The sequence below is a fragment of the Neofelis nebulosa genome, chromosome 3 (assembly GCF_028018385.1).
Source record: "Neofelis nebulosa isolate mNeoNeb1 chromosome 3, mNeoNeb1.pri, whole genome shotgun sequence".
Lineage (NCBI taxonomy): Eukaryota > Metazoa > Chordata > Mammalia > Carnivora > Felidae > Neofelis > Neofelis nebulosa.
Window position 1 is genome coordinate 104,679,297 of NC_080784.1, and position 23,218 is coordinate 104,702,514.

Genomic DNA, 23,218 nt, shown 5'->3' on the forward strand with positions numbered 1-23,218 from the left:
ACTAGCTTGGCATTTCGTAGGGCGTCAAGCATTGCAGATTACTGAGGAGTTAAAAGCCATGTCTGTTTTTCTCTGGCCCAGGCAAATTCACTCACCCCCTAACCCCATGCTGCCCTTTTCAGGTCAGGCAAGGCACATTTTGAGAGTTAGGAATAGAATGACAGGCTCAGAAGCGTCCCCGTCTAAGATCTAAATCTTTATTCTCTCGGAAGTGGTGTGGTTTGGAGAAAGGAGGGAAGGGGCTTAAGGCTGTTTCGGTGTTTACCTTTTCCGGTAGGGGAAGCTCTTTCTTAAGTGCACAGGTCCTGACTTTTGCTAAGGCTGGTGGGAAATAGAACCTCTCTTAGGGGCCGCCCAGGAGTGGGGGCGTGTCCGTCCCTGCGTGCACGGGGTGGGGGAATAAATCCGGGGGTGGGAGGGGGTGTGAATTTCAGAAGTGGTGTCTGCCACACTGTGTATACGACTTCCTCAGGTCGCAGAGCTGAAAATGAAACTGGACGCCGCAGAAAGATTCCTCAGCTCGCAGGAGAAGGAGCGGCTTCAAAGTCAGAGAGAGAGCGACCGGCTGCACGACCAGACCCGCCAGAAGCTGCAGCTCGAGGAGGTGGGCGGGGCTCAGGGAGAAGACCTTCCTGGCCCCGGGGCCTGAGCACGCTCGGCGGAGAGTGGTGGGCGGAGACTGGTGGGCGGAGACTGGTGTGCGTAGGAGCGGATGGGTTACGCAAGTCCCCGATTCTCTGCAAACTGAAGGAAGGAGATGCCCAGGTTGCGTCCTCCTTTGTTGTCCAAATGAGCAGGCCTTTGCGTGCCAGGCTCTACCCGCAGAGAGTGCTGATCCATAGATTTGGTGCCATCTTTCTAGAGCATTTCAGCCTAGGAGATTAAATTTACCCTTTTGCTTTTACTCAGATACAGTTTTTATTTCGAGTGTTAATAATGGGACACTGCCTTGTGTTTGTACAGCTGCTTTTGAGCTTACATAGTTTTACAAATAGGTATTGCGTTTGTAATCATAAGAAATAAAACATTTAAAAAACTGCCTCACCTTCACCATCTCATTTAACATTCTCAGTCCATCTGTGAGGGAAGTGGTATTTCTGCATTTTTTTTTTTTTTGTTTTTAGCTTACTTATTTTGAAAGAGACAGAGACAGTGTGAGTGGGGGCAGAGTGGAGTGGGGGGGTGGGGAGGGAGAGAGAGAGAGAGGGAGAGAGAAAGAGAATCCCAAGCAGGCTCCGCACTGTCAATGCAAAACCTGATGTGGGGCTCAATCCCAGCAATCAGGAGCTCATGACCTGAGCTGAGATCAGGAGCCCCACCCTAAACCTTCTGAGCCACCCAGGTGCCCCCTATTTTTGCCATTTTAAAGCTGAGATGTGAAGAGGTTACAGGACTTGCCAAGCTTGCCAACCTAGTACCTGGGAAAATGGGATTTGAACCCAGCCTCCAAATTTGAAATCTCCATTAATCCCCACTGAGAGCAAGATGGTGGCCATTAAGGTGACAGTCTTCTTCTAAAATACTCTCAGTTTTACTCGTAGTTGTGGGGCTTAATGGATATTATAGAAAATGGGAGGAAAATCTTAAGCTCTAATGGATGCACTTTTTTTTATGTATGTTAAGAAAAAATAAGTGTAAATAGTCTCAGGTGTAGCCTTGTGACAGATATCATGAAGCATTGGCTGTATATTAACACGTGCACCAATCTTAAGGCAATAGCTGAAATCAATGCAGACAGCCGTTGGTGTAGATTTTCTTACCTCGGTAAGGTTCTCCCTGTCCCAGTGAGTCAGAGGAAAACAAACAAGGTTTAGCAACTCCCTTCTGACCCTGTTGCAGTCCCTTCCTTTTCCTGACCAGGAATCATGACAATTGTTCCCTCATGAAGTTGGAACCATTTACAATTTGAAGTCACTTTTAGATTATGTCAAATTAGAAAATGATTGTCTCATTTTCTAAGTGTATATAAGCCCACTCTATTTAAGTGAAAGCAAATAGGAATGTTTTCACTTAAAAAAAAAAATCACCTCACGTAGATATCTTTTTTTAAAAAACTTTTTAACATTTATTTATTTTTTAGAGAGAGAGATTGAGATGGTGAACGTGGGGAAGGGCAGAGAGAGAAGGAGACAGAATCTGAAGCAGGCTCCAGGCTCTGAACTGTCAACACAGAACCCGACAGGGGGCTTGAACTCAGAAATGATGAGATCGTGACCTGAGCTGAAGTTGGATGCTTAACAGACTAAACCACTCAGGCACCCCACATAGATATCTTAGATCTAATTATTGTTTTGGGAAATATTAATTACTAAAACAACATATTCTAACATGTGTTAGCTATTTTCTTATCTTGATTTACTTAAATTCCGGGATGTTTGTTTTATTAGGTTAAAGTTTCAGTGCCATTAAGAATTCAGTTCATTCCAGGAGTGCCTGGGTGGTTCAGTCATTAAGTGTCTGACTCTTGATTTCAGCTCAGGTGATGATCTCAAGTTTGGTGGGATTGACCCCACATTGGGCTCTGCGTTGACAGCGTGGTTTCTGCTCGGGATTCTCTCTCTCTCTCTCTCTCTCTCTCTCTCTCTCTCTCCCTCCCTCTCTCCCTCTCTCTGCCCCTCCCCACCACGCTCACGTGAGCTTGCTCTCCTTTTTTTTTTTTTTTAATTTTTTTTTTTAACGTTTATTTATTTTTGAGACAGAGAGAGACAGAGCATGAACAGGGGAGGAGCAGAGAGAGAGGGAGACACAGAATCTGAAACAGGCTCCAGGCTCTGAGCTGTCAGCACAGAGCCCGACGCGGGGCTCGAACTCACGGACTGTGAGATCATGACCTGAGCCGAAGTCGGACGCTTAACTGACTGAGCCACCCAGGCGCCCCTCCTTCTTTAAAAATAAATAAAACTTAAAAAAAAATGCAATTCACTCCACAAAAAATTTACTATCTAAAATATAAAATTAAGAATTAGAAGATAGATATTGTCAACTAACCTTGCTTCAGTTATGTAAAACAGAGGACTTTTTGAAGGTAATTGGAAACATGGAGGAGTGATGGCACTTGGACTTGTTGATCTCTCCCTTTTCAAAGCAATGAACACAACAATACAGTGCTCTGAGTAATTATCTGTAGTGAAGGGTCTTATTTGCCTGAAGTTTTATCCTCTTCTCCCTCTCTTCAGTTCAGAATGATGCAGGCAGGATTGGTCTTTAAGATATTTCATATTTTTTATTGCAATCGTACTTTTTTTTTTCTTTGTAGAACTTTACTTACTTTTACTAAATCGCTTACCCATCACTCTGTAACAGTACATGGGAACTTGCTTATTCTCTGAACCCATTTGACCCTTGAAAGTGAGGACTGAGGATTTTGAGCTTTTTCTGGGGTCATGAAATTTACTTAGTAGCACTAAGGAGGAAAGAAAGATTTTTTTTCTATCTGAACCCTGTCCTCCAACCAAAGAATATTGCTTAAATGGAATGTCAAGGGGTGCCTGGGTGGCTCAATTGGTTAAACATCCAACTTCTGCTCAGGTTATGATCTCACAGTTCGGTTCATGAGTTCGAGCCCCTCCTTGAGCTCTGTGCTGACAGCTCAGAGCCTGGAGCCTGCTTCAGATTCTGTGTCTCCCTCTCTCTCTGTCCGTCCCCTTCTTATGCTCTGTCTCTCTCTCTCTCTCTCTCTCTCTCTCTCTCTCTCTCGCTCAAAAGTAAATAAATATAAAAAAAAAAATTTAAAGGAACGTTAAGTGAAAATCTAGCAGGTTCTGTTTTTATTGTATTTCAGAAGTATTCCTACAACATTATCTCATCTGAATTTTATTGATTTCGGTTTTGTTTTCTTGCTGTTTATTTCAGAAGGAAAAGGAGAGCCTAAGTGAAGAATTACATGAATTGAAGAAAGAAAATAAGCTTTTGAAGGAAAAAAACACTCTTGCGAGCAAGAAGAAGGAACAGTATGAATGTGAAATAAAGCGCCTCAATAAGGTACCAGTCCAGGTCAATCTGGGGAGCTGGAAGGAAAGGTCCCTGTAGAAAGAGCACATTCCTAACTGAGAGTCACAACACAATCTGTGCAGCAGTACAGCTCCTGGTCTTGGGAGCCTGCACAGGAGCTTCTCTGTAAATTTATAAGTCACTCGTAGCTGCATCTTTCAGCCAAGGCTTTAAGGAATACATGTCCCTGCAAAAAATCATCATGAAAAAGAGAAATGAGGAGTAACTTCAGAAGATAGTAAGAACTTTTTTTTTTTTTTTTAGTTCAAAGAACCACGTAAAGCAAGTGGGTGTTTGGGAACAATAGCATATCTCTTGGTCAACCACAAAAGTTTCCTGAGGAAACAGGCTGCTCTTTAAAATCATCACTATGGAGCTGGGTATGATGCAGACTGTATGGAATCATGCTAAAGGCCAGCCCCAAGGCTGATATGGTAGCCTTCCAGAGAAGAAGCCTAAAACTCATTTTTAATTAGGATGTGGGGTCTGGGGGATGGGGGGAGGAATGGAGGTAGGTGTGTTAGAAAAACACAAGTGGTTAAGTGCCTTGGCTTCAACTTAGCTATTCGAAGGGGCTACTTGTGGAGTGCTGCCAAAGGATGACTCTAGAGAATTTGTGCATGTGTGTGTGTGTGTGTGTGTGTGTGTGTGTGAGAGAGAGAGAGAGAGAGAGAGAGAGAGAGTTTTATGGACGGATAGCTTAATTTACCTGGGGAAGGGATTGCTCACTTATTCAAGTTAGTAATTAAATCCTTTGCTGTTGATTTTTCAAAGGGCCACATCAGATGTGGACCATAGGAGCACTTGTAGTACATGTTTGAGTCAAGATATTCATCTCTCAAGTTAGATATCTCTTGACCTAAGGTAATAGAAATTGCCTTCCAAAACAAGAGTGGGTGATTGGCCTTGAAAAAGTGGTCAGTGCCTGTGCTTTTCGGACTGTATATATTTTAGTCTGGACTGTGTATCTTTTTAGTGTTCAGAGGATCATTTAAAGATCCCCAAAGGGTTGAGTATGTGCCTGTATGGTTGACAGAATGCTTTACAAATGTGATGCTGCATTTGATCTGTTTGTGGGGCAAGTTACTGGTCAGGAGAAAATGGGAAAGTAGAGACTAACATCATAAACAATGCACTTCTCTATCCTCTATGAGAGGAAACAGTGTTCAGAGATACAAATTTAGAGCAAATAAATTTTCCCTTTTATCCTCTGTCAGAAATCCTCCACAGATGAATTAGAGGAACTAATGTTGGGATTATGCTTGAAATCTTTCCCATCTGTGATTTGTTATTTGATAAGTTTTCTTCTGCTCTCTAATTCATTTCTGTAAATGTTGACACAAGACTATACACCCTATAGTAATTAGAACAGCCATGAACTGTTTTTTGCTCCTATGTGTACCCTTAATTTTTGTGTCTCTGTATTTATAGTCTAATATTTTCAAAGTTAGTAAAAAATTTTTAACTCTTGTGATTATAATAAAATTTAGAAAATGAGAGAAATTAATTTGAGTAAAATTCAGGCCTTTATGCAAATGTCACCTTCTCAAAGAGGATTTTTCTGGCTACCCTAATTAAAATTACATATTCTGTCTCTGATATTCCTATTTTAATGTTTCGTTGGAATTTATTGCTATCTAATATATATTTAATGTCTCATATTAATTACCCTATTTGTTTCCTGTCTCCCAATCTTGATTGTAAGCTCCATGAGGGTAGGACTGTGCAATCGACTTCTCTATTTGGCATAGTAGGCACAGTATTGAGGGCTCATAATACTTTTAGTGGCCTATTAATATGTTTAATTTCTCTCAAAATCTGAAAAAAAAATGGACCTTTAAGTCAAAAAAACATTTTCATATTAATATGAAGTATATTCATCTTTGTAAGAATGCAGGTAGGAAACATAATTTTAATATGCATTTATTTGGAGGAATGGACTCACAAATACAACACAATGTAGCCTAAGTTTTTCTAATTTTTTCATCCTGTGTTCTGGATGCCAACAATAGGGCATTGCTCACAGTATGTTCTTAAATATTTATTGAATGGATAAATTAATTAAATAATTTAGCTGGTACATAATATGTTCAGTAGCCAATTCTGGCCCCAAGATTCATGCTTTTTTTTTTTTTTTTTTTTAATTTTTTTTTTTTAACGTTTATTTATTTTTGAGACAGAGAGAGACAGAGCATGAACTGGGGAGGGTCAGAGAGAGAGAGGGAGACACAGAATCTGAAACAGGCTCCAGGCTCTGAGCTGTCAGCACAGAGCCCGACACGGGGCTCAAACTCACGAGCTGAGCTGTGAGATCATGACCTGAGCTGAAGTCAGATGCTTAACCGACTGAGCCACCCAGGCGCCCCCCAAGATTCATGCTTTAGCAGGCATAACACATTACTTATGAGTAGTGAAAAAAAAGTAATAAAAGGATACTTTAAGCCAGATGTACTTCCACTATATCTATACCTTAAAATATCATTTAAAAAGCATAGATAGAAAGTGATGAGCTATGAAAGGTTTTTTTCTCATTTAGTGAATGTATTAGTATCTAAGGAAACGTAAGCAATTACTATTCATACATACACTGTGGATTGTTTCTTCTCTTAGCACAGGAATAAATAAAAGTTACTTAAAACGTTCATTTGGGTAGTTGATTTTGCACACCACATCACAGCTGGAATTCAGGGCCCACCCTGCTTGCACTAGCAGACCCCCTGCTGACCCATTCACCACAGCAGAAATTTGTAGCATATCAGCTTAGTAATTAACATATGGTTTTCAGAAGTTCACACAACTCTGTGTACTCAATTCGGCTTATTTGCTTTGAAGGAAATACCCAAGGGCATTGTTTTCATTCAGTTCTTAAAGAGAAGCCAGATGTTTAACCAAAGTGAGAGAAATTACCTGAGGCTCGTCAGCCAATGCCACCCATGGGCAAAATTGATTTGTCTAACATCTCACCATTGTGAGATGGGTAGATCTGTTTAGTATGCCTGTGCTGATAGTAAATTACTATTCTGGAATAGGTTATAGGTATTTGTTCAAGGAAGTTAAAAAACCCCAAGATGGAATAAATGTCTATTAAACTCACCTTTCAGTTATGACTCATTTGAAAATTTTCTAGAAGCCTGAATAGCATGAAAGGTAGACCAGGAAATTCAAATATAACAACACCCACAAAAATAGTCTGTTCATAGGTGTAGAATATGAAATCGGCATAGTTGATTGTCTTTAACTCATTTGGCTCACCCCATCCTAGATTTTCTCCTTTTAAAAATTGTAACTAATATACTACTTCTTAAAACCATGTAGCTTAACAACAAGTTCTAACAAAACATAAATTATGAAACAACTTTTATTGTTTCTTTAAATTCTTCTTGGAGGAAGAAAATAGTTCTTGTTTCTCTTGCAACTTCATGAAAAATGATATTTACATTAGGCTAGACAGTATCCATAGACTATAAACACATTCTATTAGGAAATTCCTAGCCTGCCTACAATATTTAAGACCATAACTTTGTTTTGTTTTTCCTACTTTTATGATCATATTGTACAGTAATGCAGGAAAGTAAGTTACAAATAGTACCACCGAACGAACATCATTGAAGCTACTAAAGAAATTCAGAGGGAGTGAAGTCTTGGAGTTCTGAAAGCGAAACGTTTCTGTTTGTATAAAGGGATCATTTGATAATGAGCAAGTAGTCATATCGTATGTGGGCTCTGAGACCACACCAGGATGAGGTGTGTTGTGTCTTAATTTTGGCGGCCGTTTTATTGAACTCGATCATGAACCAAGGTCTTCAGGATAGAGAGAATGTATTCTATATGATCTCACAAAGTATAGGATATGTAAGGTATTATGGTCTAGTGAATAATGATGGTTGTCTAAGAGACTCTTGTTTCCTTCATCTCCTCACCCCACAGTAAAGCCAATAAGTTGTACTGAATGTCAAGAAAGCAGAGCTTCTCTGCACCCTGTAGTGAGTTCATGCATGTTTTATTGGAGAATAAATATGACTGTGGCTAAGCCAGGGCATGGAATACTGAGGAGGACAGTACAACAGATCTAAGGAATAGTGATCTGCACAGGTTCACATTTCTGTGGGTTTTCTTCTCTCCTATTGGGAGCAGGGCTGTAGAACACAGTATCACTCAAAATGTCATCTGGAACCAGCAGCGTCAGCTTTTGAGGATTGCACATTCTTAGACCATCTCCTTAGATCAACTGTTTCAGGATCTCTGGGGAAGGTTCCCAAGGATTTGCTACCTCTCCAGCTGATTCTGATACTCTAATGTTTGAACATTATTGATAGAGTCTGCTTTTGATTGAAGCAGGAAATCTGAAAAAGCGCTATTGATATGTTTTCTTTTCATGGTTGGCTTGGTGGAGCAGGACATCCCTGACATCAGTATCGGAAGCCCTCCTTAATAACAATGACAGTTGAATAACATAAGCATCATCATGGAGAAAAGACAGATTCTGAAAAAAAAAATCATATGCTAGAAAATGAGAAGGAAGACAAGTAATTCAGTCATAAAAGGGGCATCAAAATGGAGTTCTTTCTTGTGGGGGGGCATTTGAGATAATTCTAATAATCATAGAAGAATTCATAAGATGTGGTAACTCTCAGTTCAACGGTGTGCTTATCTTATAACCTAGGCTCTTCAAGATGCCTTGAAAATCGAGTGTTCTTCATTTCCGGAGGATTGTTTGGGAAAATCTGAACTGGAGTGCAGACATAAGGAGATGAGAACAGAAATGGAAGTTCTCAAACAGCAGGTGAGAAGTGGAAAGTGACATGATCATGTGGAGAACACAGGGCCCATTGTTCATGCTCCTTTGGATGGTTTTGGAAGTCTTCCTATTCAAAATGTGTCCAAAATTATTGCATTTATTTTCATTAGAATTATGTAATTGTAAGGCTTGGTAAGAGAATATACATCGGCTAGCCCAACTTCCACTTTATGAAAGAGGGAATTAAATTTCAAATGGGTTGAATGGCTTGTCCAAGATCATACGGTTAAAAGAAGGACTTACTAATTAACCTTTTTGGTGAGATTTAATTAGCACTGGTCCAGAGAACTTCATGTAGACATGATTTATTTTGAAAACACTATTAACCCAAACCCTGGACCTTTTCAGCAAATGGTAGCAGCCACGCTGTTACTCCGTAGCCGCTGGTTTCCAGGCCTTTGAACAATGAGGGCAGTTTTAAAGGGAAATACTGTGCAGTGATCATAATCTCTGAAGAGCCAGATCTGCTCATCTACCGCCACATATGGATGGCACCACCTAGCAATTTATTGATGCACTTCTCCTTCCTCTTCCCCTCTCACCCAACCTCGCTCCATGCCACCAAGTGGACAGAAGAGTAAAGGAGGCTTTCTCTAAGCTTCTATATGTATCAGCAACATAGGGCTGTGGGCACTGCCTAACCTATCTGGGTCTAAATTTAGTTCAGCCAGCTGGAGCTAGCTTAGCCGAGGGGCCACCCATGCATAACACATCTCTTTTCCTGTAGAAGGTTAAATAAACTAATGAAGGTAAAGAGCTGGGACAGTTCATGGCGATGTCAATAAATATAGGATACATGCAGGAATTCTAATCTCTGAAGCACGCATTGTCAGTAATATATTAGCAATGGGGGAGAGGATGTTATGGAACAAAGGGCTGGGAAGTATGTCCCTGGAACTGATTTGTTGACTGTTTTGCTCTGAGCAAGGCCATTTACAAGGACTATTGATGCGATACACCAAAGAATTAAGCAATTGTATTATTGTTGTTGTTGTGTATTGTTATTACTTCATAGGAAGTAACCTATCTGTAAATGTAAAAAATTCAGAGAAGCTGATGTTAAAGTTGAATTTTTTCTTCTGTCAACCCCATTTGAATAATCTGCCTCATTACATTTAGCTTCAAATACATAGTTTAAAATAAGCCTATGAAGAGAGTAAGAGTATTAAAACTCTGCCAAATCCTCAACTCCTAAAGTACCATTGGCACTAGCCAGGATTCCTCTGAAAAAAAACTACTTCTTATGTTTGGACACTTGAATCATCTTGGATGCTCTCATATAATGTATCCCACATGCAAGTGAGTCACTCTTACACATGCATGGAGTTTACAGCAAGGGTTTAGCTCATGTTGGATGCAGACAGTGGCAGGTATCCTTTTTTTCACTATCCTCAAGAGGTCCAGAATCCATCTTCTTAGTTTTTCTGTGGCTCTTTTGCTAACTTTATGCATACACATTTTAACTGTGCATATTTCTAAATGCTCAGCCACAATCACTGTTTCACTGAATGTCACATGATACACTAAAGGAGTTAAATTCACAAAGAAACTGAGTTGGAATCTTGGCCACCTGACTGACGTGATGACAACGCTATCATATTGTATTTGATAAAGAGTGTTCAGTTTTGATCAGATGAGCTTCTCCCATTTCAAATGCCTCTGGTAATTGTTTACAGAGCATTGGTTTGACTCTGTCTGGAATTGAGCCTCAGCCCTTAACTAAAACCAAAACCACAACCAAATGTCAGCTTAGCTGGGTGTAGTTCCCTTGCAATGCTTCTGGTGAATAAAACCATCAAAATTAAATGTGCATATCTTCATCTAGATATATATATACAATGTTTGATTTCATCCTCTCTTGCCTATTATATTCTGTCCTATTATTATTGACTTTAATCAGCCTCTAGTTAAAATGTGCTGCATTATTGGGGGTGAAGGTGCAGTGTGCATTAATACTAATAGACAGAAATCTAGCTACTAAGTTCCCATGTAAGTTGTACTTTAAATCCTTGTCTTAAAGGAACTTATTCCCTAAGCTTCATTTATTTTCATAGTTCCATATACTAGCCTCCAAGCCATCAGTCGACACTATGCCAATTAAAAACAATAATGATTAAATCTGTTTTTCTTTTGGTTTGATTGCTTTTCTGGAATATTTGGAGTATTTCATGAGAGGCACTCCACTAAAATATTACTATGTTTGTTTGTTTTTAATGATATACCCCCAAAATTACTGGGGCAAATTGTGAATACCTTTTAACAATCATTTTGTTTTTCCACATCCATGAGCCTTTCATTTCTATCTTGTGTTCAACTTATTGTTATATTTGGAACCTAGCATGCCAATATTTACTGGCTTCACTTAACAGCTATTGTCAGTAAACTGTCTTTTAGAACTTCAAGCACCCTTGGTACATCAAAGCCTTGTGTTAGGGATTGGTGACTTGCTCCAGGATAGTGACACTTAACCCTGGGGGGCGGGGCTCATCACAATAAGGAAATGTGCAGCAGAATAATGGGTGAGGACAATGGGTGAGGATAATGGGTGAGGGGAATTGTTTTTCCAAAATATCCATGCTGTTACCTTAGTTCTGAATTCCTGACACATACTCAAGGAGGAAAAAGTTGAGAACTACCATTCTAAACAAAGCAAGAGATGAAATTTTGGCCATATCCATTAGAATAGAGTCTCACCATGAAAAAATATTCATGAAGAAGATAGGGATTATTCAGATTGGACAAACCCAGATAGTACCTCTTCTGAAATCCATTTACAATGACTTAGGAGAAAAGGATGCTCACGGTAACAGTAAATCAATATTTCCTAGGTGCAAATATATGAAGAAGACTTCAAAAAGGAACGATCAGACCGAGAAAGACTTAATCAAGAGAAAGAGACTCTACAGCAAATTATTCAAACTTCTCAATCCGAGTTGAATAGGCTGAATTCTCAGGTATCAGTCAAAACAAAAATAATCTTTACCAGCTCATGCATATTGTTTTTAATTTTTTCATTAAAAATTTTCAAGACTTTGGGCTTCTGTTAATTGACATTGATTTTCTCTGAGAGGTAAGCACCTGGGATGAAATCATTCTTAAACAATCTCATAAAGAGATGAAAATGACTGGAGATTTCTTTTAACTTAAGTATATTAAGGAGTAACCTAAGAATTTGGATTCCAAAGTCGTGTATAAAATCCAGTTCTTCTGATCTTTTTCTCATAATATTTATCTTGGTGGAATGGGAGTTGAACTACCTAGTACTCAAAATTCAAATCCACAATGCGCCAGCACATTGAAGTTGTTTCTAAACTCTTGTCATTTTCTTTGAAGGTCTATGGTGGAATGTTCCTGTCTTCCAAAAACATACATATCTCTGAATGTCATTTATATATATAAAATACTGAGAATTTTGTTCGCTGGGTTCCCCAGCTAAATGTGACTGGCACACTCTCAAGGAGGCCACATAGCATTTGCCAGTTTATTGAAATAAAATATATTAAATATAAGCACATTACAATTAAACGCAATAGGATATATTAAGAGTAGACTCAGCAAGTTGCCACAATGGGTAAATATTGATGTTAATGAGGAAGATGTAGCTAACACAATTTTGGCTTAAGAAAAGAAAATGAACCACAGAATTTTTGATTTGCAAAATCATCCAATACTTCTAAGTAAATAGGAAATTGTTGCGGGACATGGTGTGACAGCTCTGGAGCTGCAAGATTCTTAGTCTCCAAAGAAATTTTTAACTACTTGTCATCCCCTTCTTCCTGATAGAAAGTATACTGTGAATTAAATTTAATTTCTTTTCCGATGTTTTTCAAGGATTCACTTGAAATTCCTAATTTTACATGCAAAAATCATTTGGCAGAACTATTTTCCAAGAAATGGAAAGGAATAAAATCGTGGTAAAAATATAATACAATGAAAATAGTGAAAATAGTTCAGTTCTGATTACTCTCGGTGAGGAAATCACTCTGAATTTGTATCCCTTATATGCAGAGCTCCCTTAATTTGTTCTAAGTTGTCACTGCACAAGTTATCTTACCTCCAGCCATATTTTAACTTGATTCATTCTACTGTATTAAGTTCAGACTGATGATAAGTTTATGTCTGAAATTGGCAATGTCCTTGTCATTGTAGAAGGTCTAGTGCATCCAGGAACACATAACCATCTAATTATACTATAGACTATAATCCACAAGTAATTTTCATTTCTGTATCATCTGCAAACTAACTTTCTGTTGATATTAACAAAATAATGCATTGTCTACATACAGTATGGGATAACTGTGTTAATGAACTAAGGGATAATCTTAATGATATCTTAAAACTACCAACATTTTTCTTTAAATAATGATAGTCCAAACATTTATTTTTCTAAAGTCTCACTCACTCTGGTAAAAGGACGGTAGAGTTCACAAAGGGAACTGGTAGATGGCTTAACAATCTATGTTAAATGTATTAACAGCAGATTAAATGCCATGATATAATAGAACAGGCATGATGTTATTTGAATAGCATATTATCTGTGGTCCAAATGGGCCATTTGACCAAAAAGGAATTTTTAGGTCAAATCATTCTGGCACTAGTTGCTTACATACCAGAGGTTATTCATTCTATCACTAAGGATATTTTAAGTCAATGACTGATAAAATAAAAGTGTGGTGAAGGGCAAGATACTTAGAGATACTTAGGAGTAGGAGAAATTTAGGGGTAAAAGCTTTGTGTTTGTGCCCGCTTTGACAATCAGGAATGACATTGAGCAACTTCTCCAACTTTTCTGTGCTTCCTTTTTCTTCCTTCGTCTGTAAAATGACAAAGTTGAACCAGATGATCTCTAAAATATTTCTTATAATTCTAAAAGCTCTGTCTCTAAAGGTGAGTTACTAATTCTCATTATACTCACCTGTAAAATATGGATGATGGTTCCTACCTCATAGACATCACAACGTTGTTTTCAGGGTTAAATGAAAACAATCTATACAAAAACATCTAGCTTCGGTCATGGATCACAGGTATTTCACAAATGATTTTTGTCTATTGGAAGGGGACGTTTTTAAATAGAGTTTAGTTGTACAATTAACATGCCACCTTTAGTTCCTTGTAATTTAATTTTGATGCTCGCTTTCTTTCTGCAAGGCACTTTGTTATGTACTATGAGGAAATAAAAAAATGATCCTTGCTACTATTAAAGACTCACAGTACAATGAGGGGGACATATATAGTCTATCTTTATCATTTGTGGACTCCATGTTTGTGAATTTGCCTACTCATGAAGGTGTATTTGTCACACCAAAATCAATACTAGTGCCACCTAAAGTCATTTGTGAACATGCAGTGAAAAACTTGAGTCACCTTATATGCTTGTTCCCAGTTGAGGTCCAATAAGTCCTTGCCTCCTCGATTTGGCTCTCAGACTATAAAAAATGTCCTTTTTATGGTTTATTTTGTGTCACATTTTCTCATTCTTGTTCTTTTTTTTGGTTCTTTCATTGCTTAACATGGCCCTCGAACGTAGTGCTGAAGTACTACCTAGTGTTCCTTGGCACAGGAAGGCTGCGCTGTGCCTTACAGAGAAAAGACACATGCTAGATAAGCTTTGGTTAGGGATTAACATAGTGCTGTAGGCCAAGAGTTCAATGTTAATGCATCAACGGTGTATGTGAGATGTCTTTAACAGAATCATGCATAAAACAAAATTATATATTGATCGGTTAACAAAAATGGTATGATCAGAGGCTCATAGGAACCTAGCCCTGCATTTCTCTAGGAACACTGGGTCAGTTAGCCACTTTAGTGTTCATGGTGACTTTATTAGAACATAACTACCGCAGATAATGAAAGTTGACTGTGCACAATACACATCGGACTATAAAAAGTCCGATGGAAAATGTATAATGTTAAATGGGAGGACGAAGGAAGTAGAGAATAATCCTGATAGGTGAGACTTGGAATGGTATCATTCAGTGGGGATATATACCTCACAGGGTTGTGGACCATGCTGTGGAGGGATGATGATAGCATGACTAATGAGTCCAAGAAAAAACAGCTTTCTCTCATTGTGTCAGAGGTGGAAGGAATCCAGAGTGGGTGACTCTGACTGAAGAGGTTGGGTCTTAAACAGTGAGAAGCCAGAAAGTACAGTAGTGTGACTCTGAACAAGTTACTCAACATCTCATGTCTCCGCGTCCTCATCTGCAAAGTAGTGATAATAATATTTAAGTATCACACAGAGGCACTGGGAAGATATGGTGAGTTACTATATGGAAAGCACTTAGATCAGTGCCTGGCATGGATTAAGTACGTGTACAACTTCTAACATTTATGATGGAAGCTTTTGAGTGTACAGCTGACCAGTTCCAGTACATTCAATTGGCAGTGGAAGCTGTTTCTGTATCTATATCTATTCCTATGTCTCTAGATATTTATATCTCAGTATATCAACCTAAAACTTAGACTTACAATACTTTCAACAAATAGGGAGAAGAGTTTAAAACTGTATTCAACTTTCCGAAACTTCATTTGGGAATTTCAAGATAGAACCAGTACACTTCTAGAAAATCCAAAACTTGACTGTTTTCACCGTTGGCATTGCTGCTATCAGTGCTTCACCCCTTGACATCTGAGCAGGTCATTGACGGCTGGGTCAGGCAAGAGTAACTTTAGGGGGCACCTTGGTGGCTCAGTCTGTTAAGTGTCTGACTCTTGATTTCATCTCAGGTCATGATCTCACGGTGCATGGGATCAAGCCCCGCATCGGGTTTCATGCTGAGTGTGGAGTATGCTTGGAATTTTCTCTACCCACCCCGCCCCCCCCCCCCCCGCCTCTCTCTCTCTCTCACTGCCTCTCTCTTGCATGCGCTTTCTCTCTCTCTTTCAAAATAAATGAGTAAACATTAAAAAAGATGGTAAAGAGTAACTTTAGAACAAACCATGTGAACTCTTTCACAAACAGATGTCTTTGTTTTGTCCATAGATAAAAGCTTGTCAGATGGAGAAAGAAAAACTCGAAAAGCAGTTAAAACAGGTATGTTGCTCCTGACCTGAATTCAACAATCTTCTTGTCATAGTTGAAATGGCAACCTTATGTTCCACCCCCACATGTATTTCCAAGCACAGCAGTTCTTTGTGGTTCCAATTAAAGACATATTCAAGCTCTGCTAAAGATGGCCCAGAACACCCATGCTTTTCCTTATCAACTAAAATGTCAGTGGACACATAATGCTTAGGCACATCCAGTTTCTCAACCCCAATGTGCATGAAAAACACATGCTTTTTGGAACATGTTAGCAGTCGCACAAGCCTTAGTGTGTGTTCATACAAATGGAGATCTCTTCACAGACCCACGAACACCTGGGAAATATATTTCCTTGGTATTTTTTGCAATTGCTTACACAATTTACATTTCAAAAATTAAATCAATTATTTGTGCCTTTTTTTGAGAAAATACAGTATCTTCTTGGGCACTAAAGAATTCTGTCCCATTGGTTCTCTAGTAGCCTTCAGGAATGAATATTTCTTCTCTTAATTCTTGATTTCCTCTCTGGACTTTAGTTATGCTGTAGGAATCTCTGGCTACAATTTAAGAACACTTGTTTTATGGCTTACTGGCTGATTCTTCTTAAGCAAGGATCTTCTCTGAAGATAACTCAAAAACATCATGTTAACTCTATTCTTTTCAAGTGTTTCCAACTTCTTCAAAATGAAAAGCTAATTAGAGTTTCACCCTAAGTGAAATTTGACCCACGAGCCTTATCTATATCAGTCCAGAGTCTACATTGATACATCTACTATGTCGAGTTAGGATTATGCAAGAGTTAGACTAAACCTTAAGATTTAAGCCAAACCTGTGGTTGTATGAAGCAAGTATCAGTGAAGTGTCACTGTGGCTCCCCAGTTCTACCCACTTCCAGTGAACGGACAATATTATCCTCCTCAGATGTATTTCCCAATCTGTAACTGTGGCTTGAATTTCCATCTGCGGGATCCATGCACACTGGCAGACCCTGGGACTGCACAAGATCTACATAAGCACCCAGTAAGTAACAGCTTGCATTTCAACATACAAGTGCTTATATTATCTAATAAGTGCTGGTATTTTTTTTTTTTTTTTTTTTTTTTTTTTTTTTTTTGGTAAAAATTATGTCTGTTTCAGGGGCACCTGGGTGGCTCAGTCGGTTGAGTGTCCGACTTCAGCTCAGGTCATGATCTCACAGTTTGTGAGTTTGAGCCCCACGTCAGGCTCTGTGCTGACAGCTCAGAGCCTGGAGCCTGTTTTGGATTCTGTGTCTCCCTCTCTCTCTCTCTGCCCTCCCCCGTTCATGCCCTCTCTCAAAAATAAATAAACATTAAAAAAAAAAGAAATCATGTCTGTCTCTGTAATCTGAGCATGTAATATTCTCCACAGAAAGAGCCTCTTTTAATCCCAGCCTCTTTGTTACAGTTACAGTGGTCAATTACACTATGATCATCTTTTGGGGACACTGGACCCACAGGCCACACATAGATATGAATGAATTAACTGAAATGTATCAAGTTAAGCTGTAATTCTTTGAAAGAACATATAACATTTTATACGGGTCCTTTTAAATGAAATGCCTGACTCTTCCAAGAGGACATTTTTGTCTATAAAGAAAAGCAAAGTGAATATAGCAAGTCTGAGAGATGCCTTTTTCAGTTATAAACTTGTGTTGAACTACTGTGGACATTGCTACATTTGTGCCACAGAGTTTTTGACATTTTCCAATTAAAAGGATATTCCTAAAGCATCCAAGAGAAAGTGACCCACTTAAGTTGCTCTCTGTGACTGTGTCTACCCAGGCAAAATGAAACGATAGTGGAGCAATTATTTGTGAGTGGAATTGATTTGGACAGTCAACCTGAATAAGTCAGAACCAAAGCACCCTTCTTTCCTTTCTCCATAGCGGTATTCCACCCACCCTCCCCCATGGTCTGGATGCGTCTCTAATTTGTGTTTTGGCTACATAGACAGAATCTTTATACCGGAAAAAACATTATACATTTTTTTGCATGTTGGAAATGTTCAGACAGCTCCCCTCCTCCTTAGTTTTTATTAGTTGTGTTTTTAATTATGCAAAGAATCTTGAGAATCCCTTTACCTGGGATTTTCCTGGCAGAACATGTATGGAGAGCATGATTCTTTTGATTGCCATAGTTTTGTATTTGAGTGTAACTCAAAGCCCTTTTCCCAAGGGAGGAGGTAATGACTCTTCGGGTGGCAGAAGGATGTCAGAATTTAATGAGCATCCTTTAGTTGACCCCGGTGTGACACAGCACACTGCTGAGAATTTGCTTCATTTTGTGTTGTTGCCCCATGTCACTTCTGTGACCCACCCCCATTTCCTTTTTTCTTTACCTGCTTGCTTACTTTTCAATCTTCATCAGAAACATTCCTTGGAATTCCCAAACATAGGTATAATTCCCTAAATTTGCTTTCAGAATGTAGAAGTAAATTAATATTGGGGGAAACAGAAAGAGACAGAAATGTACTTTGGAGTTATCTCCTACAGGTTGGGAAATTGTAGAATTATTCTTGTGAAAGGTTAAGTTATAAAGCCAATGAGTCAGGCAAGCTCATCTAGAAGTAAAAATGACTATTGTCTTCAAATATTCATTTATGGAAAGAAGGCAGAAATTCACCTAGTCTAAAAGTTCATCAAACTTTCCTGATCAGTTATAAGAGGAGTGGTCCAGACCTTGTAAAATTATCACCAAATAAAGGTCTGTATTTGAAAAAAGATTTGAAAAAAAGATTCTGAGTCATGTATATAATGGCTTGTATTCAGTTAAACAGTATTCAGTTAAACACGATCTTGCTATAACAATAGAATTTAACTCACAGGGTTCATTTAAAAAGAATATTTAGTGTTCTATGCTTATTTCTAAGCCTGAATTAAAACACAAGCGACAGTGTTTGTAAAATTACAGTATATTTGCCTTCTTTTGGCAACTCTCCTGGAATATAAAACTGAGGCTCACGTCACTTATCCTACGTGTTATTTGAGACATCTAAAAATAAACGAGGAGATAAAAAACAGAGGTGATCTCATTTCCTCTTTTAGCTTTTTCGTGGACCAAAAGGAGCCAAGAGTCTAGGTGTCTGAGTGGGGGTAAAGTGGGGTCAGACTGTACTAAATGCAGCATTTCTTAGTGTCTTGTCAGATAATTGAACTTTAAGGCTACTTTCAGTGGTCTGGCAGCCCTGTAAATGCTCCCTGTTGGCTCATTGTTAGAGAAAATTTCCCGGAGTTATTTTCTGGAGGTAATTGAATAATAGAACAAAAGGTCTGTATTCTCCGTGTCTTGGGGGAGGAGGGGGGCAGGGGTGAGCATTGGCAGCAGGAAGACAGACCATCCTCAGGGGCAGGTGAACCTCAGATTGCTGTGTTCCAAGTGGTTCAACACAGAGACTCTCATCTTAGAACTGAATCTTGAAATTCAGGTCTATAGCTCATGATTTATTCAATGCAGTTTGTTTGACATGTTCCTTGATATTCAATATCTAGATGTTCTTAACTGGTGAAACCTAGAAGAAAATCCCACAGGGCAAATCCAAGTCTGCCCTTTTCTCTCACTGCCTCTCTAGTCTAAACCACCTGAGTGATTTAGAGAAGAGTTTCCGCGGAGGAACACTACAAAGAGAAAGATCTGCCCTGCTTCACCATCCTGAGCCTCTACAAGCCATGTCCGCAGTTAACGGCTTAGATTTCTTCCTTGTACCAGAAAACGTTGAGCTTGTAATTGTTTTCTCGGTCTTTCTTTTGCCTCCTGTGTGAGGGATTTAAACATAGTATTTATTGATGGTAAACTGCTTTGTTTTGTTTATGGGCTGTAGTAAGTTTTACAGAAGTGTTTATACTTCTCCAGATATCCAAAACACATCTGCTTCAAAAAAAAAACCAAAAAACAAAAAAAACCCAAAAAAACAAAAGACACCATGACACAACCCCAAAGTACGAGAAATTCTGGCCAGCACAGTGCACAGTGTGGATTTAGAGGGGGGTTGGGAGATGGTAATAGTGATGACGGAGGTAAGAGAGATGAGCGTGATTGGCAACAGGTTTGGACAAAAATTACTTTTGTGTTGCCTGCATAATAAAAGCCACATAGTATAATTATATTTTTAATGCGCCTCTATGTTTTGTTTGAAGTCCATATTGCTATAATAATGTTGTATTGTTCCACACAGCCAGACTATCAGTGGTATGCTCCTGACCAGTTTCCGCCAGATGTGCAGCACAAGGCAAATGGTAAGACCACAGCTGTATTGAGCATTCTTTCATGTTTACATTTTAATGGGGTCTTTTCGGGATGTTTACTCAACATACATTCATTCGTACTCAGGGAGGGCCTTCTCTAAAGTTGTGTTGCATACACAACTCTAATTTGATGCACCTGGGGTTAAATTGAACTCCTTCAGAAAAAGAAAATGTTCAAATGCAGAAATGCATGAATCTCAGTCCTGGCTTCTGTTCCCATTCCAGTCTCAGAGTCAGTATCCCATCTGGGGTTAGAAATGAAAACTTCAAGTAGAGCTATACTGTAACAACAACAACAAAGCTCTGTGATTCCACTACAAAGGGCAGATGCACATCCACTCTTCCAGGCTGAGTTTGCTAGACAGATGTTTTAAATGTCACTGGCAGACAGACAGAGGAAACAAAGACTCAGAACTGTGTTCCCTAGTGACTAAATGTCAGACTTCAAGTTTAGGCCAAGGTAGCCCACAACACCCACCTCTAAGTACACTGGAAAAAACCTAAAAAGGCACCTAGAAAGTACTCACAACTAACTACTCTTTTATCTTACTTTTCTTTGGTTTACCATTCTCCTCTTCTTTCCAGAATCTGCCATATTTTCTACTACTTATCTCTATGGTCTCAGGAGGCCATCTAGGAATGGGCTGTATAAACTGTGCTATAACCATAATCTTACCTCTATTTTCATCACATATCATCAAAAGTCAGCCATGCCTGCTACATGCTTAAAAATCTCCTGTGACACACACTTGTGACTCTATGTTGTTAATTTCCAGAGATTTTAATCTATCCACAAAAGCTGAAGACGAGCCATATTCCAATTTCAGGTCATACTTGAAACTTGATCTCATTTAGTTCAGATCTGAGATCATAGAATTCTGGTTTTTAGTATAAGGAGCCCATTATGGAGTGGAAATAGAAAGCTAGGGATAACATGCAGTCTTCCAGGTTGTATACTTCACAGTCCAAAGAGTTCTTCATGGCAGTCTTTGCAAATGTAGCCCCCTACAACAAAGAGTTGTGCTTTATACAACCTAGACATCTGTACCCAGCAGCACTAGGAATGGCAAATGCCATAGCTTACAGAAGGCTTATAGAAAAAAAGAAGGTAAAAAGTGAGAACTGTATAATAAAATGTCTAGTTATTTATCAGAAAACTGTGGGTCTTTGTTTTTCTTTTCTTTTTACTATGAATATAGCCCTTGGCTTTAATGAAGTTCTTGGGTTCCAGCCATAACAGAGAGCTTTTATTAGAATGGCATACTATTAACCATAATGATTGTTGTATAATGTCTGTGTTTTTGAAATCCATTGTTGTATAATAGCTGAACTGCCACCCAATTACAATTTTCCACTTCATATTATATTGGTCCAGAGTGAATATTAAAGATATCTTCTCTCTGAGGTGGAGTTTAATCACTAGAAAATACAATTATGCATAGAGAATTCAGTAACATCATAAAGCCATTCATATATCACTACTAGATTCTTCTTGGACTAATATAATAGAACTTAATAATTATGTAAAATAGAAATGAATTGTCATGACCTTCAGAAACTAAATAAAATTATGCAAAAATAGAATATTACAGTCAGTGTGCAAGACCCACAGATTTTTGTCTACTTGGGAAGAAAAATAATGAAATTTGTGGTGTGTAGTATGTTGTGTGACAGTCTATAGATTTAAAACTATAATAAGAGGGGCGCCTGGGTGGCTCAGTCGGTTAAGCCGCTGACTTTGGCTCAGGTCATGATCTCGCGGTCCGTGAGTTCAAGCCCCGCGTCGGGCTCTGTGCTGACAGCTCAGAGCCTGGAGCCTGTTTCAGATTCTGTGTCTCCCTCTCTCTGACCCTCCCCCATTCATGCTCTGTCTCTCTCTGTCTCGAATATAAATAAACGTTAAAAAAAAAATTAAAAAAAAATAAAAAATAAAACTATAATAAGAAAAAAAAAACCTCTGTTATGTTGCAACCTGAGTATTTTTAAAACATTGTTTAAATCTTCACAATATGCCATAAAATAGGTTTTGTTATTATGCCATTTTACAGATTAGGAAACTGAGGCTTAGAGAATTTAAGTAGCATGCCTAAATCACGCAGTTGGTAAAAATTATCCCTGAGATGAGATTCCAAATGTATAGAACATTAAAACCTATCTTTGAATCACATCCTATCGTTCTCTTGAAAACCCCCTCTCACTATATTAAAATTTTCTAAAATGATTGATATAAAGTGAGAATGGGGGCTTTAACTTGGATAATTATATGACTAGAATCTAACCATGAATAGTCTTTTCTTCCTATGCACTTGTAACATATGTTATTTGTGCTACTCATTTGGTATTTTGCATATCATAGATAAAAGACACAGTACAATGCAAGGTTAAATACATAATAAATGCTATCAACGAGTTAATGCTTGGGCAGCCCTGGTAGAAACTGATGGGATGCGTTGCCATTTGAAACCTTTCTTTCTCCATACCAACACAGCTCTGCAGCTAACTGTGGCTTCTCTGTAGCAGAGAAGAGGGCTGATCACGGGCCAGGCCATAGAAAGAAATTCCCTACTCAGAAATCTACCTGTTTTTGATTTCTGTTGCTCCTCTTCTAGCTTCCAAAGCTGATGCTATTTTAAAGTTCAAGCCAGGTCATAAAAATTGGCAAAAGCTCTGGAATCACTCTTGTCAAAAAACAAAAACAAGAACAAAAACATCTCGTGTGCCATTATTTAATTTCAGTGGTGATTCTTCTTATTTTTTCTTTCATTTAATTGGAAAGCTCCTTTTGATTTGTAAGTCCAACCCAATTTCTCAGAATTCCTTTTTTTTTTAAATATTATTTATTTATTTTGAGAGAGAGAGAGAGAGAGAGAGCGCACAAGGAGGGGAGGGACAGAGAGAGAGAGAGAGAGAGAGAGAGAGAGAATCCCAAGCAGGATCTGCACTGTCATTGCAGAGCCTGATGCAAGGACTCAGACTCACAAACCGTGAGATCATGACCTGAGCCAAAACCAAGAGTTGTATGCTTAACCAATTAAGACACCAGGATGCCCCTAGGATTCCTTTTTTCAAATGTTTGTGTATTTATTTTGAGAGAGGGAGAGAGAAAGAGAGAGCATGTGCACACAAGTTGGGGAGGGGCAGC

The 23,218-nt window shown here is 38.7% G+C and overlaps 1 protein-coding gene and 1 long non-coding RNA gene across 4 annotated transcripts in view; one reads left to right on the forward strand and one right to left on the reverse strand.

The window, feature by feature from the left end:
- Positions 1-479, reverse strand: part of LOC131507129 (uncharacterized) — a 47,051-nt gene extending 46,572 nt beyond the window's left edge. For both annotated transcript variants that reach the window (XR_009259344.1, XR_009259343.1), the window contains exon 1: positions 266-479. This is a non-coding gene — a long non-coding RNA (uncharacterized LOC131507129). The remainder of the gene's footprint in view (positions 1-265) is intronic.
- Positions 1-23,218, forward strand: part of TNIP3 (TNFAIP3 interacting protein 3) — a 92,114-nt gene that overhangs the window by 61,927 nt on the left and 6,969 nt on the right. Inside the window, exons 6-12 of one of the 2 annotated variants that reach the window (XM_058721489.1) lie at positions 473-604; positions 3,853-3,981; positions 8,654-8,773; positions 11,617-11,742; positions 15,774-15,824; positions 16,737-16,835; positions 19,404-19,748. In XM_058721489.1, coding sequence (XP_058577472.1) covers positions 473-604; positions 3,853-3,981; positions 8,654-8,773; positions 11,617-11,742; positions 15,774-15,824; positions 16,737-16,835; positions 19,404-19,421 — 675 coding nt within the window. In that variant the 3' untranslated portion in view covers positions 19,422-19,748. Of the gene's footprint in view, positions 1-472; positions 605-3,852; positions 3,982-8,653; positions 8,774-11,616; positions 11,743-15,773; positions 15,825-16,736; positions 16,836-19,403; positions 19,749-20,006; positions 20,068-23,218 lie in introns of those variants that run through there. The other variant, XM_058721488.1, reaches the window with a different exon arrangement.